Source organism: Engraulis encrasicolus, chromosome 4 (assembly GCF_034702125.1).
Source record: "Engraulis encrasicolus isolate BLACKSEA-1 chromosome 4, IST_EnEncr_1.0, whole genome shotgun sequence".
Lineage (NCBI taxonomy): Eukaryota > Metazoa > Chordata > Actinopteri > Clupeiformes > Engraulidae > Engraulis > Engraulis encrasicolus.
Window position 1 is genome coordinate 33,364,019 of NC_085860.1, and position 15,000 is coordinate 33,379,018.

The 15,000-nt window shown below is 43.9% G+C and overlaps 1 protein-coding gene across 5 annotated transcripts in view; it reads right to left on the reverse strand.

Moving 5' to 3' along the window:
* Positions 1 to 15,000, reverse strand: part of eps8l2 (EPS8 signaling adaptor L2) — an 80,461-nt gene that overhangs the window by 14,943 nt on the left and 50,518 nt on the right. For 4 of the 5 annotated variants that reach the window (XM_063196136.1, XM_063196135.1, XM_063196134.1 and 1 more), the window contains 2 exons: positions 6,972 to 7,036; positions 611 to 772 (listed from right to left, as the gene is read on the reverse strand). In XM_063196136.1, the coding sequence (XP_063052206.1) occupies positions 611 to 772; positions 6,972 to 7,036 (227 nt within the window). Of the gene's footprint in view, positions 1 to 610; positions 773 to 6,971; positions 7,037 to 10,928; positions 10,947 to 15,000 lie in introns of those variants that run through there. The other variant, XM_063196137.1, reaches the window with a different exon arrangement.

A 15,000-nucleotide genomic window follows, 5' to 3' on the forward strand; every position in this document is an offset into this window, starting at 1 on the left:
CCTACAATCTTCGCAGTAGCCAGTTTCTCTGCGATTTCCACTAGCCATTAAACTGTCGCGTCATGCCTCTGTCAACTTCTTCTTTGCTCTCAGTACTAGTACTGGTACTTGTAGCACATTGAGAAACACCAGTTATCCTACATAGGGTACCTCGACATTTTGACACTTTGCTGTAGAAAACGTTGACGCCTGTTATTCAGGCACGTTAACATGCATGCTGTAGAATGTTGATACGTGACACAGGTGCTTATGGGTATTGGTAGGCTCGCAATTTCGCATTGCATTGCGTTTATATAACAAACATAGAGAAACTACAATATACTGTGCTGCCTCATTCAGAGCAGTAACGTACCGGCTATTAACGCTTCACTAGCCAAAGCTGATTTTAACGCGCCCTGGTACACACAAAGAGACAGACAGACAGACAGACAGACAGACAGACAGACAGACAGACAGACAGACAGACAGACACACACACACACACACACACACATACACATACGCAAACACATACACACACACACACACACTCTCACACACACACACACTCACACACACACACAAACGCACACACGCACGCCCGCTGCCCAGGTGTCCTCCTGCTGCTCACCTTGGTGTCACAGTCCAGTAGCTTGATGGCATCGTCGCTGACCTGTAGCAGCATCTCCTGTGTCCAGATCTTATCCTTGGAGTTGAGGAGCAGAAGTTTCTTAATGGCGTCCTCCACCGTGCTGATGGCATCCACTCTGTCCATCATGAAGGTGGAGAGGTGCTGTAGGCCACACACATACACTCTAAGAAATACTGTCTGAAACGACACAAAATGTGTTTGCCCAGGGACAACACATTTGAATGTGTGTGCTCTGGGACAACACATTTTGTGTCAATTGTTAGATGTGTCATATGTGTGAAAGAAAGGGCCACTTCCTTGGTTTATAATGAGTATTTGGCCACATTGTACACACACGGCTATACACACGGCCGCATACAGACACGCACGCACACAGACACACAAACATCAACGCAGGCATGCATACACACACACAGACATGCACACGTACGCACACACACGCATGCACACACACACACAGACACACGCATGCACGCACACACACAGACACACGCATGCACGCACACAGGCACACACACACACACATATGCATGCATGTACACACGCACAGACACACACAGACACACACACACACACACACACACACACACACACACACACACACACACACACACACACACACACACACACACACAAACACATACACACACACACACACACACACACACACACACACACACACACACACACACACATACAGAGAAAGGTAGAGAGAGAGAGAGACTAAAATGAAATTAAATGTTGGATATTTCACACACACACACACACACACACACACACACACACACACACACACACACACACACACACACACACACACACACACACACACACACACACGCGCGCGCGCGCACACACACACGCACACACACCCTCACACAGACAAGAATTAACACAGCAGAATGCTATCATTTTCAAGATTTCCCGACAGCAAGCATCAAAAGTGATCTCAGAGTGGGCAGCAGAGTTAATAATTCACCCGAGCTCAAGCAGGGTTTCCTCAGAAGCACTCTCACTCTATGACACGGTGCATGGAGGTGCAGGAGAAACGAAACTCATCCAGCACACACCCTCATAGACAGATAGACTGACACGCATGCACGTACACACACACACACACACGCACGCACACACACACACACACACACGCACGCACGCACGCACGCACGCACGCACGCACGCACACACACACACACACACACACACACACACACACACACACACACACACACACACACACGCACACACGCACACACACACAACCTAAGTCAGCATAAATGATATTGTATCTACTAATGTGGGTGGCTGTGGTAGATTGCCCATGAATCGGTCAGATAATCTGTCTCTAGATATTATATGTGTTATATGTCGTGACTACTTACGGAAAGACAAGATGGGACAGATTTTATGTAACCAAGGGAAATTAAGGGAAATATTTTACAGCGACTAAGAGACACTATCACTTGAGTTGTAGGTGTACTCTGCCATTCCAATGAGCCTGGCTTTTTGGTGTAGGGGTCAGATTCCCAGAATTTGATACCCCTGAAGACCCAGGTTCAAGTCCATGCAAGTACAACTCTACTCTCCTTTGCTAAATAAGGTGTCAGAAGTGGCACCACGTGTTGTGAGGCCATATAAGGCTTCCCAGAAAGAATTTGATACCCCAGAAGACCCAGGTTCACGTCCATGCAAGTGCAATTCTCTCCTTTACTACATAAGGTGTCAGAAGTAGGATGACTTGGTGTGAGGCCATATTACATTATTACATTACATTACATTGCATTTGGCAGACGCTTTATAACCAAAGCGACTTTCAAAAGAGGACATAATCAAGCCAACATCACAAGCAAATACAAAGTGCACAGGAGATATACAGAACAACAAGTGCAGTTGCAAAGAGGGGTTATTTTTTTTTTTATATTTTTTTTTTATATAAAGAGTAAATAACGAGTACACACACACACACAAACACACACTCACAAACTAAACTAAACTAGACATCGTGTCAGGAGTCTGCCCTGGGGCAAGGCCAGTTCAAGCATTAGTCTAGTAGATTCTCTCGAAAGAGGAATGTCTAAGGCACACTCTCGTGTATTACCCATACAAGGGACCCCAACATGGATTGTGGGTCTTCCTTGATGGGGTAAGAATGGTGGAAAGTATGGGTTCACTTCCCGGAGGGAAGTGACTATCAATAGGGTTTTTGGTGCACAATATAATACATTATATTACATCACATTTAGCAGAAACTTTTGACCAAAGCGACTTACGGTACAAGGAGGACATTCAAGCAAGTACAGAGGGGTCAGTACAGAGTACAGCAGTATACAAGTAATGTAGAACAGATAGAGAGCAACCTATGAGGACCTATGAAATGTAGTGCAGTTTAGTTTAGAGTAGAGTTAGTTATACAGGGAAGCTCTCTGGGAAGAGATGAGTCTTCACTAGCTTCTTGAAGGCTGAGAGGGATGACCCTGCTCTTGTAGCAACAGAAAACCGTTTGGACTGGGATCGCCTTGTGTGAGTAGAAGACAAGGCTAAACGGTTGGTCCTGGAGTAACCCAACACCCTGGAAGGAGCATATGGCTTTAGCATAGCCTTCAGGTAGCCGGAGCAGAACCTGCTGTTGCTTTGTAGGCAAGGGTCAGGGCCTTGTGTTAAATTACTCACACCAGCGCGTGTGTGTGTGCGTGTGCGTGTGCGTGTGCGTGTGCGTGTGCGTGTGCGTGTGCGTGTGCGTGTGCGTGTGCACGTGCGTGTGTGTGTGTGTTGCTATTCCCAATGCATTTCAGTATTGTTTGTTGGGTCAGAGGTGGTCCCCAAACATTTGTGAAAATGTCAAGTGGACCCCAAGTTGAATCAAATATTTTCTTATATTACATTTTTATAACTAACTAGTATTACACTAACTCTCTCACTCTGTCCTATCTGGTAAAGGAACACAAGTCTGACACCTTAACCGCTGACACATGCTGGTGGTCAAACAGTCAGATACCACCACTAACTTGTGAGTTGGGGAAAATGAAAGTGGAGCAAAGGGAAGCAAGAGTGACAATAGAAATGACTTGAATGACTTATCTCTCGGTGTTGATGTCATTGTTGACAAAAGGAGGTTTACACAATTTCAGGGGTGTGGCAAAGGTTTGGTAATGGCTTACGGTTCAGGAACGTCTACGACATAAACTTTAAAAGATAACTTTGCAAAAAATGTTGTAACTCTAGTGAATAGTAGTTTCATACAAAAACAACAATGACATGGTGTGCTAAATGATTCATTTGACTTTCTGGTTGATGTTCTGAATTATAAAAGCAATGTCAGTCATCCGACTTCATTAGAACAAATAAAAAAGTGTAACACTTTATTTTAGGGATACATCTACAAGGACTAATACATACAATGTCACTGCCTGCATAAGTAACTTGTAAGGCATGTACTAAGCAAACACTAAGGCCTACTTGGTCCTTACTAAGGTTAAATTGGTAATAAATCCCTTATTGTGCATGAACAAGACATTTGCGAATACATGCCTAACAAATGTTTGATTTTGCTTTGTACATGCCTTACAAGTTACTTATACAGGCACATTGTATGTATTAGTGCTAATAGATGTATCCCTAAAATAAAGTGTTACCAAAAAAAGTATGCTAAAAGATATTCAAGAGAATAGACATTCAGTACACATTACCTCAAACTGGCAGTGTCAGTTGAAAACTAGAAGACTAAACGTAAGAATAGACAACATGAGGAAAGCATTTACCAAATTATCCAGCCATGAGACAAAAGGTAAGAACAATAAGAACAGACAAATACTAGTCTAAGTCTTCAATGGCAAAAGGAAAGAATAGCGAGCGCTGTAAAGTCTTTTCTCCGGGTAGAAGGGGTGCATCTGGTTATTCCTTTTACGACTTCATATTATGATTTAATGAATCCAACGCACGCCTCTGAGTCAAGGTAGAAGTCTTTTTAAAAAACCCTTTATTCTACATTGTGGTAAACCCAGGGTCAGTGGGTGCTGTGGAGCAGCATGTTAACACAACGTACCATATGCGGGTGACCTGGGTTCCGGTCCAGCCTGGGTCGTTTCCCAACCCTACCCTGTCTCTCTCTCCCACTTACTTCCTGTCATCCCTTCAACTGTCCTGTCTAAATAACAGTGTAAAAGCACCCCCAGAAAAAAGTCCTAAGTCTGAAGTCATACCTATATATCAGCACTACATTTAGGCAATAACCCCTGAGGACTGTTAACAAATATACTGCATAACAAGCTTTAGCCCTGGTAGGCCATGGACTCAAGCAATAGTGTCAGGTGTCGACCCTGTTATGTTGACCAGCTGACCATTTCCTTGTTGACTGAGATGACAGTGAGTGTGTAAACGACTCACTGTTTAAACTGCTTGAGAGGCTGGCTTTGATCTCACTTGTCACTTACTGTCCGTCTCACCAGAGAGAGTAGAGAGAGAGAGGTTCCATTGGCCCATTGTTTCCGGGTTCTATTACTGCAAGGGGGGGGGATCCCCCTTTAGGCAGACCTAAGCAGACCTAAGGGCTGTTCTACTCATTCTAGGAGCATTGTGACACGCTCCTTTAGGCAGACTGGAACCTGGTCACGTTAGGTGCCCATAGAAACCCATTATGTTGGCATATCTCTATATACTTAAAGAATCTCTGGTCTTACAGTGAAGTGAACCGTACAGCCACATGGCCGCCGAGGCCAATCTGTTTACCTTCCCATATGTATGTTGTAAAGAAAAACAAGACTCTCAGACTCCACTCAGATTCCACACAGACATGCTATACACCAGTGTCACAGTCAAATCTCATTTTAGCAAATCGACCAAACACAAACACACCCACACAGACACACACATACACAGACACACATACAGACACACACACACACACACACACACATGTTAAAGAGAGAGAGAGAGAGAGAGAGAGAGAGAGAGAGAGAGAGAGAGAGAGAGAGAGAGAGAGAGAGAGAGAGAGAGAGTCACTTGAGAACGAACGAATGCGGATAAGATGAAAAGCCTCCCTGGCTGCGCAGACATCGTTTAGTTTTTAAAAAATGAGAGAGAGAGAGCAGAAAGCAGTGAGCAGAGGGCAGAGGGCAGAGGGCAGAGGGTGATATGTGGCAGATCTGGCCATACAGTAAGAGTGTAGTATCTGCCTGGCATGCACTGGCCCATATAAGATCAGGCAATATCACTTCACTTTATGGCCACGACATGCCAGGAAAACTCAGACAATCAAACATTAACCTGCATGCCAGCCTGCCAGGGTCAGCACTCCCACACAGACACACACAACTCTCTCTCTCTCTCTCTCTCTCTCTCTCACTAATGGCCCTGTTTACCACATTTTTACAATGAGTTGATGAAAATGGATGACATGGAGAACAGACATAATTTATATAAACATAGAAAAGGGAGAGTGAGAGGAGGAGAATGGTCAATGGAGTTGCTAAGAAACAATTGAGTAGTTAAGTACTTTGTGTGTGTTCATGTGTGTGCAGGTCTGTGTGTGTGTGTGTGTGTGTGTGTGTGTGTGTGTGTGTGTGTGTGTGTGTGTGTGTGTGTGTGTGTGTGTGTGTGTGTGTGTGTTTGAGCGCATGCGGGTGTGTGTGTCTGCGTCTGTGTGTGTGCGTCTGTGTGTGCGTGTGCGTGTGCGTGTGTGTGTGTGTGTGTGTGTGTGTGTGTGTGTGTGTGTGTGTGTGTGTGTGTGTTTGAGCGCATGCGGGTGTGTGTGTCTGCGTCTGTGTGTGTGTGCGTCTGTGTGTGCGTGTGCGTGTGTGTGTGTGTGTGTGTCTGCGTGTGTCTGCGTGTGTCTGCGTGTGTGCGTGACAGGACAGCTGGCGACAATGGAAGTAGGATATTCTGGACAGTGGGAGAAAGAAGGAGGAACTGATAGATAAACAAAGAGACAGAGTGGGAGAGGGAGAGGGAGAGATGGAAAGAGATATATAAAGAAATAAAGAGGAAGAAATAGAGAGAGAGAGGGAGAGGTAGAGAGAGAGAGAGAGACAGCGCGAGAGAGAGAAATACAGAAAGGGAAATAGAGAGAGGGAGAGGTAGTGATGGAGAGAGAGAGACATAGACAGAGAGAGAGAGAAAGAAATAGAGAGAGAGAGACAGAGAGAGAGAGCAAGAGAGAGACAGAGAGAAGCTAGCCAGACACACAGAGAGAGAGAGCTAGATAGATAGAGAGAGAGAGAGAGAGAGAGAGAGAGAGAGAGAGAGAGAGAGAGAGAGAGAGAGAGAGAGAGAGACAGAGAGAGACAGAGAGAGAGAGAGATTGAAAGCAGTATAGCACAAAGGTCAGCACAGCAGGTCCCCTTACCTGGACATGGTACTGCGACGTGTCCTGCATGATGATGTTGGAGTTGGAGTACTTTTTCCTCTGCTCTGTAGGACAAGCACAAAACAAACACACAACGTCACTTCCTCGTCTCCTACAGCGCCATGTGTTGTCACTTCCTGTCTCGCACAGCGCCAGGTGCTGTCCGTGCTGAGTGGCCCACCCACAGTAGGTACACAACTGTCTCTTCCATGAAATTGGCTGAGTCTCCTCTCCTCTGGGTTAGCGGTTGAGTGCAGGGTTTCCCCCAGCACTTACTGGAACAGTCAAGGAAGTCAGCCGGGACTCACTAATTCGACGCCCTTTCGGTACTTACCGCTTACGTCATACGACCCTAAACCTAACCTAAACCTAAACCCTAACCCTAACCCTAACCCTAACCTTAATCCTAAACCTAACCCTAACCCTTACCTTAAACCTAACCCTAACCTTAACCCTAAACCTAACCTTAAATTGCTTGTTTGAAATGTTTGATTACCATGTGAAGTACCGAGAGGGCGTCAAACTAGTGGGTCCCGAAGTCAGCCACCTTGAAAACAACACACCTGGCTGCCCTGCCATCTTGACTACAGGAAGTCTCCCGAAAAAAGATCAAGATGTTGTATTGCAAGTGTAATTTCTCAAGTTGGTTGACATGAATTGGAAAATATACTGCATTTATATTTAGGACAGCATGGATGAATAAACAGCTCCCCAACCAAACTATAATAAGTGGCCCTATGAAGTAACCCAATGTAAAGTTTAGACAGAAATGTTTCTCAATAGTCCTGTAAACACAGGAAGCGAGGAAGTGACAGGAAGCGAGTGAGGAGAGAGAGACGTGGGAAGGACCGCAAAGGAACCGGGCCGGGAATCGAACCCGGGTCAGCGGCATGGTAGACGAGTGCTCTACCGTTTGGCCATGGCAGGGCCGATAAGAATAACATATTTCCTGGACTGATAGTTCCTGTGCAGGTCCCTGGCTATCTCCCTCCACCCACCCTGACTGACAACGGTTCTGCAAGAAGCCCTGTCAGTTCCAGTGGTGTCAATAATAATCGATTTGGCCATGAATTGCAGGACAATTCAATAATCGATTCAAGAATTGCCAGAATCGATGCATTGAACTGATACACACAAAAGCCAATAAAAATGTTGTTTAGTATCTGACTGCATATATTGGTTCATGACTGATGAAAAGTGCTTCCAGTAGAAATGTAATGCATTGCAATGCATCGTACACTAGAATCAGACTGAATTGATTCGAATCGAATCATTATCACGTGAATCACAATCGAATTCGAATCGAATTGTAAAGGCAGTACTAATGCACACCACTAGTGAGTTCGCTGCAGAATTATGCACTTTAGTGGCCATTTTACGTATGATGCACAGGGACGGCCGTTGTCATCACCGTTGTTAGTTTTCAATTACACCTTAATTAATTACTTAGGTAATCACCACCAGGAAATAGCACTATCAAGGATCGACTACAACCAATATCCTTGTATACAGTGGTGTATGAGTATATGGTAAGTTATTCAATCAAGGCCTTTATGTGAAATTCATTCTGACTTCAAAACAAATAGATTTTCTAACACTTTGTGATATGACAGCTACCATCCTCTAATAAGTCTGGGGTGCATTTCTCGAAACCATAGTTGGCAACTATGTTGGTTGCTTTGTTGTTTGCAATGCAATTTACCGTTGGCAACTACCCAAGTTGCTAACTGGCTAATAACTACGATTTCGAGAAACGCACCCCAGGTTTGTAAAGGGATTGCGGGAACTGACTTTGCAAGGTGAGTGTCAAATTCCATTCCAGTATCAAAACTCCCATCCCCCTTTGTGCTTGTGTCCTCGTGATGACGTAACAAGATATACACGATACCAATGCAATTAAATATCTTGCAAAAGCACAATTCAAAAATAATTTTCTCATTTGCAATCACGATGCTGAATGGGGAAAAGTCCTCCAAAAGCCTTTGGTTGACAGCAGGAAAACGCTATTGTTTTCTCCATGGGGGCGGAGCAACAGCAAAGCGAGAGGCCAAAAGCACAGGTTGAGGATGGGAGGCTGGATAATGGAATCGACACATTATGTGCTGAAGCAAAAAATACAGTCAAGTGTGAGTGAAGTGTGAGAAATGGATTGCAGCCTTAATTGTCCATTACATACTACAAAACATCATTAACAAATATAAAGAAAAGTCCGCGAGGTTTGTCTGATGAAGGGCATGCTGCCCGAAACGTCACATTAAAAATAAGCAACGGGAGCTTGGTGTCGCGGACTTTTCTTTAAATTTTTTCATGGTATTTTTTCTGGTCCTGCACCCAAATGTTTTTGAGACGGATGTGCGTGGTTTTTTTTCTCTCTAACTATACTACAAAACATCCCCTACACATGCTCTCAACACTCGCAACACACACTATTGAAATGCACTACACACCATTAACATTTACATCACACTCTTTCAATGTTCCCTCCGTCTCAACACACACACGTATGCACACACGCACGCACACACGCACGCACGCACGCACGCACGCACGCACGCACGCACGCACGCACGCACGCACGCACGCACGCACACACACACACACACACACACACAATACTCCCTCCCTACCACAGACAGAGATCACAGGTTCATTAAGTAATAGTCCTGTTATTTTTGCAAATTCACTGACCCAGCTGATCTACATGTGGTTTCTCTAACTGGTAAGATCACATGTGTTAGGAGCCCAGGCAGAGCACAGACAGGAAATACATGGCAGACATATTCCATCATTTTTTGTCTGCCTTTTTCCATCATTTTTTGTCTGCCTCTATATCCTATACACATCACCAAAGGTCCTACTCCCTATACATCTATGACAAAACCAAGGCATCCATAAATGATCGCCTACCAGCCATGTGCCAGATAGATGAGCTAGGGAAACAACAGCTAGGCACACACACACACACACACACACACACACACACACACACACACACACACACACACACACACACACACACACACACACACACACACACACACACACACACACACACACACACAAGAAAACAAGAAAACAAGAATCCAGTACATGTGAGCGCACACACAACCACACACTGTTCTAGAGAGAGAGAGAGAGAGAGAGAAAGAGAAAGAGAGAGAGAGAGAGAGAGAGAGAGAGAGAGAGAGAGAGAGAGATAGAGAGAGAGAGAGAGAGAGAGAGAGAGAGAGAGAGAGAGAGAGAGAGAGAGAGAGAGAGAGAGAAAATCACAACAATAACTTTCATTTTGACCAAACACAAACCACTGTGGACCCGCATACTGTAATGTGCACTGTTCCACCAGTGGAATGCTGTAATTGTCAATAGGTAACTACCATAGTACAATATTCCACAGAGTTCTTACATTATATATTACATTTATAGCAGAGGCAATGTCTTAACAGGTAAAGAATTGTATCACCAAATACCATAAGATATTCATTAAATGACTCTAATTCATACATAATTCGTACACTCACTCACAGACACTAACCTAAGTCCCACATGATGTTCTGAGGACGGAGGTGAACAGCCAAGTGAGTGTACAGTAAGTGTGTAGATACGGAATGAGTGTGTGCAATGCGGAAGTCGCCAGTGCGTGTGTGTGTGTGTGTGTGTGTGTGTGTGTGTGTGTGTGTGTGTGTGTGTGTGTGTGTGTGTGTGTGTGTGTGTGTGTGTGTGTGTGTGTGTGTGTGTGTAGGACAGTCAAGCACTGAGTTTGATCATCTGCAATCACATAAGCTAACAAATCTCTGTATATCTGATGATCCGGAAGGCACATTTAGAGGCAGTATCGATATCCTGCAGCAATGACATACCAACAACACCAAGAACACACAATTCACAAACAATTAGTCCATTAACCCACACATTAACACACGCTTATTCACTAAGACAACTGTGCTGTTGAAAACATACCCCTTCAGGATGTCCCAAGGTCTTTACGTTTGTCTGAGTCACAGCTGTAGCGTTAGAGCGTTAATCCAATGCCCAGCCACTTCTGAGACTGAGTGACGCCACAGACACACACCTATTCAGCTGTCTCTGACCACACACACACAAACGCATGTGTGTGCGCACAACACACGCACACGCACACGCACATGCGCGCACACACACACACACACATGCACACACGCACACACACAGTGAGAGGGTCAAAGATCCCTTCTTATATGGTGATCAAACTTCAGTTTCCCTCCTTCTCTCTGTCTCTCTGTCTCTGTCTCTGTCTCTCTCTCTCTCTCACTCTCTCTCTCTCTCTCCCACAGAGACACACACACAAAGCCACATGGCACTTCCTTGTCACCCTTTAAGGTGAAGTGGTTTATGACAGTGTGATTAAAACGTGCCTGTCATGATTTTGTAAACCATTGTATATTCTGAGTGTCAGCTGGGCAGATGCTTAAAGGGGTATGCCACTATTTTGGGGCTTAATACAGTTAAAATCGTTGGCTGGGGTTTATAAAGGTGGTAAAGTGTCTTATTTTTCATGTTAAGCGTTGTCTTGCTGTAAGACAAGTTAAAAGAGGGAATATGTCGCTAAGCTAGTGAAAGTCAATGTATCTGCTACACGGATACATTGACTTTCACTAGCTTAGCGACATATTCCCTCTTTTAACTTGTCTTACAGCAAGACAACGGCTTACATGAAAAATAAGACACTTTACCACCTTTATAAACCCCAGCCAACGATTTTAACTGTATTAAGCCCCAAAATAGTGGCATACCCCTTTAAAGCTAAGAATATACACCTCCCCAACCGAACATATGCTAGCCTATATTATCACCATTAAAGTATTTACCTCACAAATGAACACTGGCACGTGGCTTTTACTGGAAAGCTTAGTCAATGACCTTTGTGACTTTGATAATGCCCGTCATATTCAAGAGACAATGATTGCAACAGTTTTACAACAAAATAGCAAATAGCAGCACTCATTAAAGTGTCAAGACATGGCAACTGTTACAAATTTGCAGTTACCAGAGTGGCAATGACCAAGTCTTAATGTATCAAGACAGACTCTGTTTAATATCATAGTAGTGTAATATACTAGTTAAGTCTTTTCAACAAGTACGAGTGTGTTGGAGTAGCATAGTGTCCGCATTATGAGGCTATAATCTGTCCTGTTCCTACACTGCAGAGCCAAGTCAATGAGTGTATCTCATCCCTTGGAGACATTAACGCTAGGGACACATAGACGCGAATTTGGCCAATCGAAGCAAATTTTAGCATTCATTCCTATGAAGGAGGCAAAGGCAAACGAACAGGAGCGGGGAGAAGCTAAATTATTCGACCAGGTTTGAATCATGCAAATTAGGAACGAATTTCGCGTGTGTCGGCCAATCAAATCAACAACACAAACTTTTCGATTTGATTCGCCGCGAGGACCTGATGACGGTTGAGCTGTCAGAATGGAACACTGAATTTTGCCTCTCTTCGCCTCGCTCGTTTCGCCTGCTATGTGTCCCTAGCATCAGGTGTAACCAGGTATTTAAACACATAATCAACAACACAACAGGTGATGTTTAACAGTATAGCGTATAATATTTATAAATTGCATGAGATTATATAACGGAGTTGATACATTTGTGCATGTAGTATCTGTCAAGTCTGTCAAATCCATCTCCAAATATGCGTTGTAGAGGAGACTGTAGCCAAATGGTAAGGGGGTTGTTCCTTGGATTATACCGTTATAGGTTCAAATCCCACCCTTAGCAGTCTGTATACCTTCATTCATGGCTGAAGTGCACTTGGACAAGACACCTAACCTCACGTATGGTAGGACCAGGGGTTGTAGCCAATACCCTGCACCTACACTAAATAACTCTGCAGTAGGTCACGTTGGATAAAAGCATCAGCTAAGTGTTATGTAATGTAACCTACAGTAAAAGCACCAACTTTTACAACTTTTGAACTGATTGCAAGTGGTTTGGTGATAAAAAAAAATGTGTTTCACTGTGGGTTGGCATGAATGCAGCATAACCCAGCAGAGTACACAATAAATCTTGCAATATTAATTCAAAATTTCACATTTCTTCTTTTAGCCCCAGAATACTCTCTAGGTGTTCAATCAACACTGTATTTTTTGCTGTAGCCTATATACAGTAAATGCGTGTCCTGATAGCTGTTTATCTAAACAATTTTAAAGAAAAGAATAGAAATCGCACCCTGTTGCTGCTCACCAATTTATTGTACACAACTTTTTGACCTCACACGAGTAGGTGTCTCTAAGTAAACACTACTATCTGCTCATCTTTACGTTAGCTTGGTTGAATGACTCTTTACCAGCAGTGCTAGAGAAAAGGAAGAGCCTTATCTGAGGGGCACGTGGACGGTCTTCATTCACTTTCTCAGATAGGCCTTTAACACCCTTTAACAGTCGCCGCATGAGAGGTTGAGCATTACCTTCCAGTGTACGTACATGTCTGGTAGCCAAGACCAATTAGGGGGCAAAAGCACTGTGTGCACCATGTAACTGAGCTCAATGGGAAAGGAAAATGGAAAACTTCAGACAGACAGTCGAAACAAGTTTAGTCTTAGGCAAGTTTTGTGCTTAAAGTTTGGACTTTTTTGAAGGTGGGTCAGTGACGTAGCACACCTCAGGGCAGAGCAACGATAGCCAGTACCACTATTCTATGGATTTGTTTTTAGTTTTTAGTGAATATCTAAAAAGCATATTCATTGCAGCATATGAACCACGATTAATAATTAATTCATGGGCATTAGATGCCGTTGCGCCACCTGACGTCTGAGCCCCAAAAATCGTCTTTGACCCAGGTATCTCTTGTACTAGAAGACTTCAAAAAGAAGTCCAGTTATCTAAACTCTTTAACCCCCTTAGTGCAGCATTATGGCTCTCTGTAATGTCACAGCAAAGTTGTTATGATGTAGTTAAGCATTTTCAGCAAGTGAATAGGGTCGCCGGCAACCCCTGCTGCAGTAAGAGGCTACGCTAAGATGACATGGAAAAAGGAGGATCGCCATAGTCAAAATGGCAGGTAGTAACCTCTGGACACATGGAGGAACAATGCATAGCTTAGATGGAAGCTACCATATTGGCACAAATATAGCATAAGACAGGGTTTTTGTTCTAAAAAATAGCGCTTCAAAAAGGGGGCAGCTTGTCTTAGATTTGCCGACGGGACGTAGGAGTGCCAAAAGTAATGTTTTGAAGTCAAGAAATGATTTTGTTCACATCAAATTTGTAGACTTTATCATTGATACGTTATGAATGTCAGACTGCTATCAACTGTCAATGTCAATGCAGTGCGGGACAGACGACAGAGGATGGAACAGCAACATTCAAGCTCGACTCGCCACTCTGCTTTTATTCACGTTCAGTTTTGACAGTCTCAACAGGAAAGCTTTGGTTGTTTTCCCTGGCCATCCGACGGCATCCGTTAAAATTGAAGCGCGGAAAATAAATGGCTACTGAAGAGTACTGCACGTCGTCTTATATTGTGTGTATGCAGCATAGTTTGTGTGAAAAAAGCAGAGAATGTTTGTGTGTAGTCTGCTCACTTTAGCATGACAAGAAGTTGTAACAAAGAGGAGTTTGTTGTTCACCCTGCATACACAGTAAAAAAGGTAGTGTTAATTCAATACTTACACTGTACTACTGTGGGACCAAATACACTCTAGAAGATATCAATTTGCCTCTCTAAGTGCTGAATTAACACTGCATTTTTTACTCTGTGGTGTGTGTGGTGAAACATGTGGTTTACAGTAATGAGGAGGAGTGTGTGGTTATGTAAGCAGGATGAGGGTGTAGTATTTGGCGAAGTCTGTGGTGTGTGTGTTTGTGTGTGCATGTGCTTGTGTGTGGTGTGTGCGTGCCTGCAAGCTCGCGTGTGTGCGTGCGTTGTCTGGTTGTCTGTGTCTGTGCATCCCAGTGTGTATGCATGTTGTGTGTGTCTGCATGTGTGTGTGCGTCTTGCTTGTCTGTGGTTTAGCATGGTAACGAGTGTGTGGTTTAGTGTGGCGAGA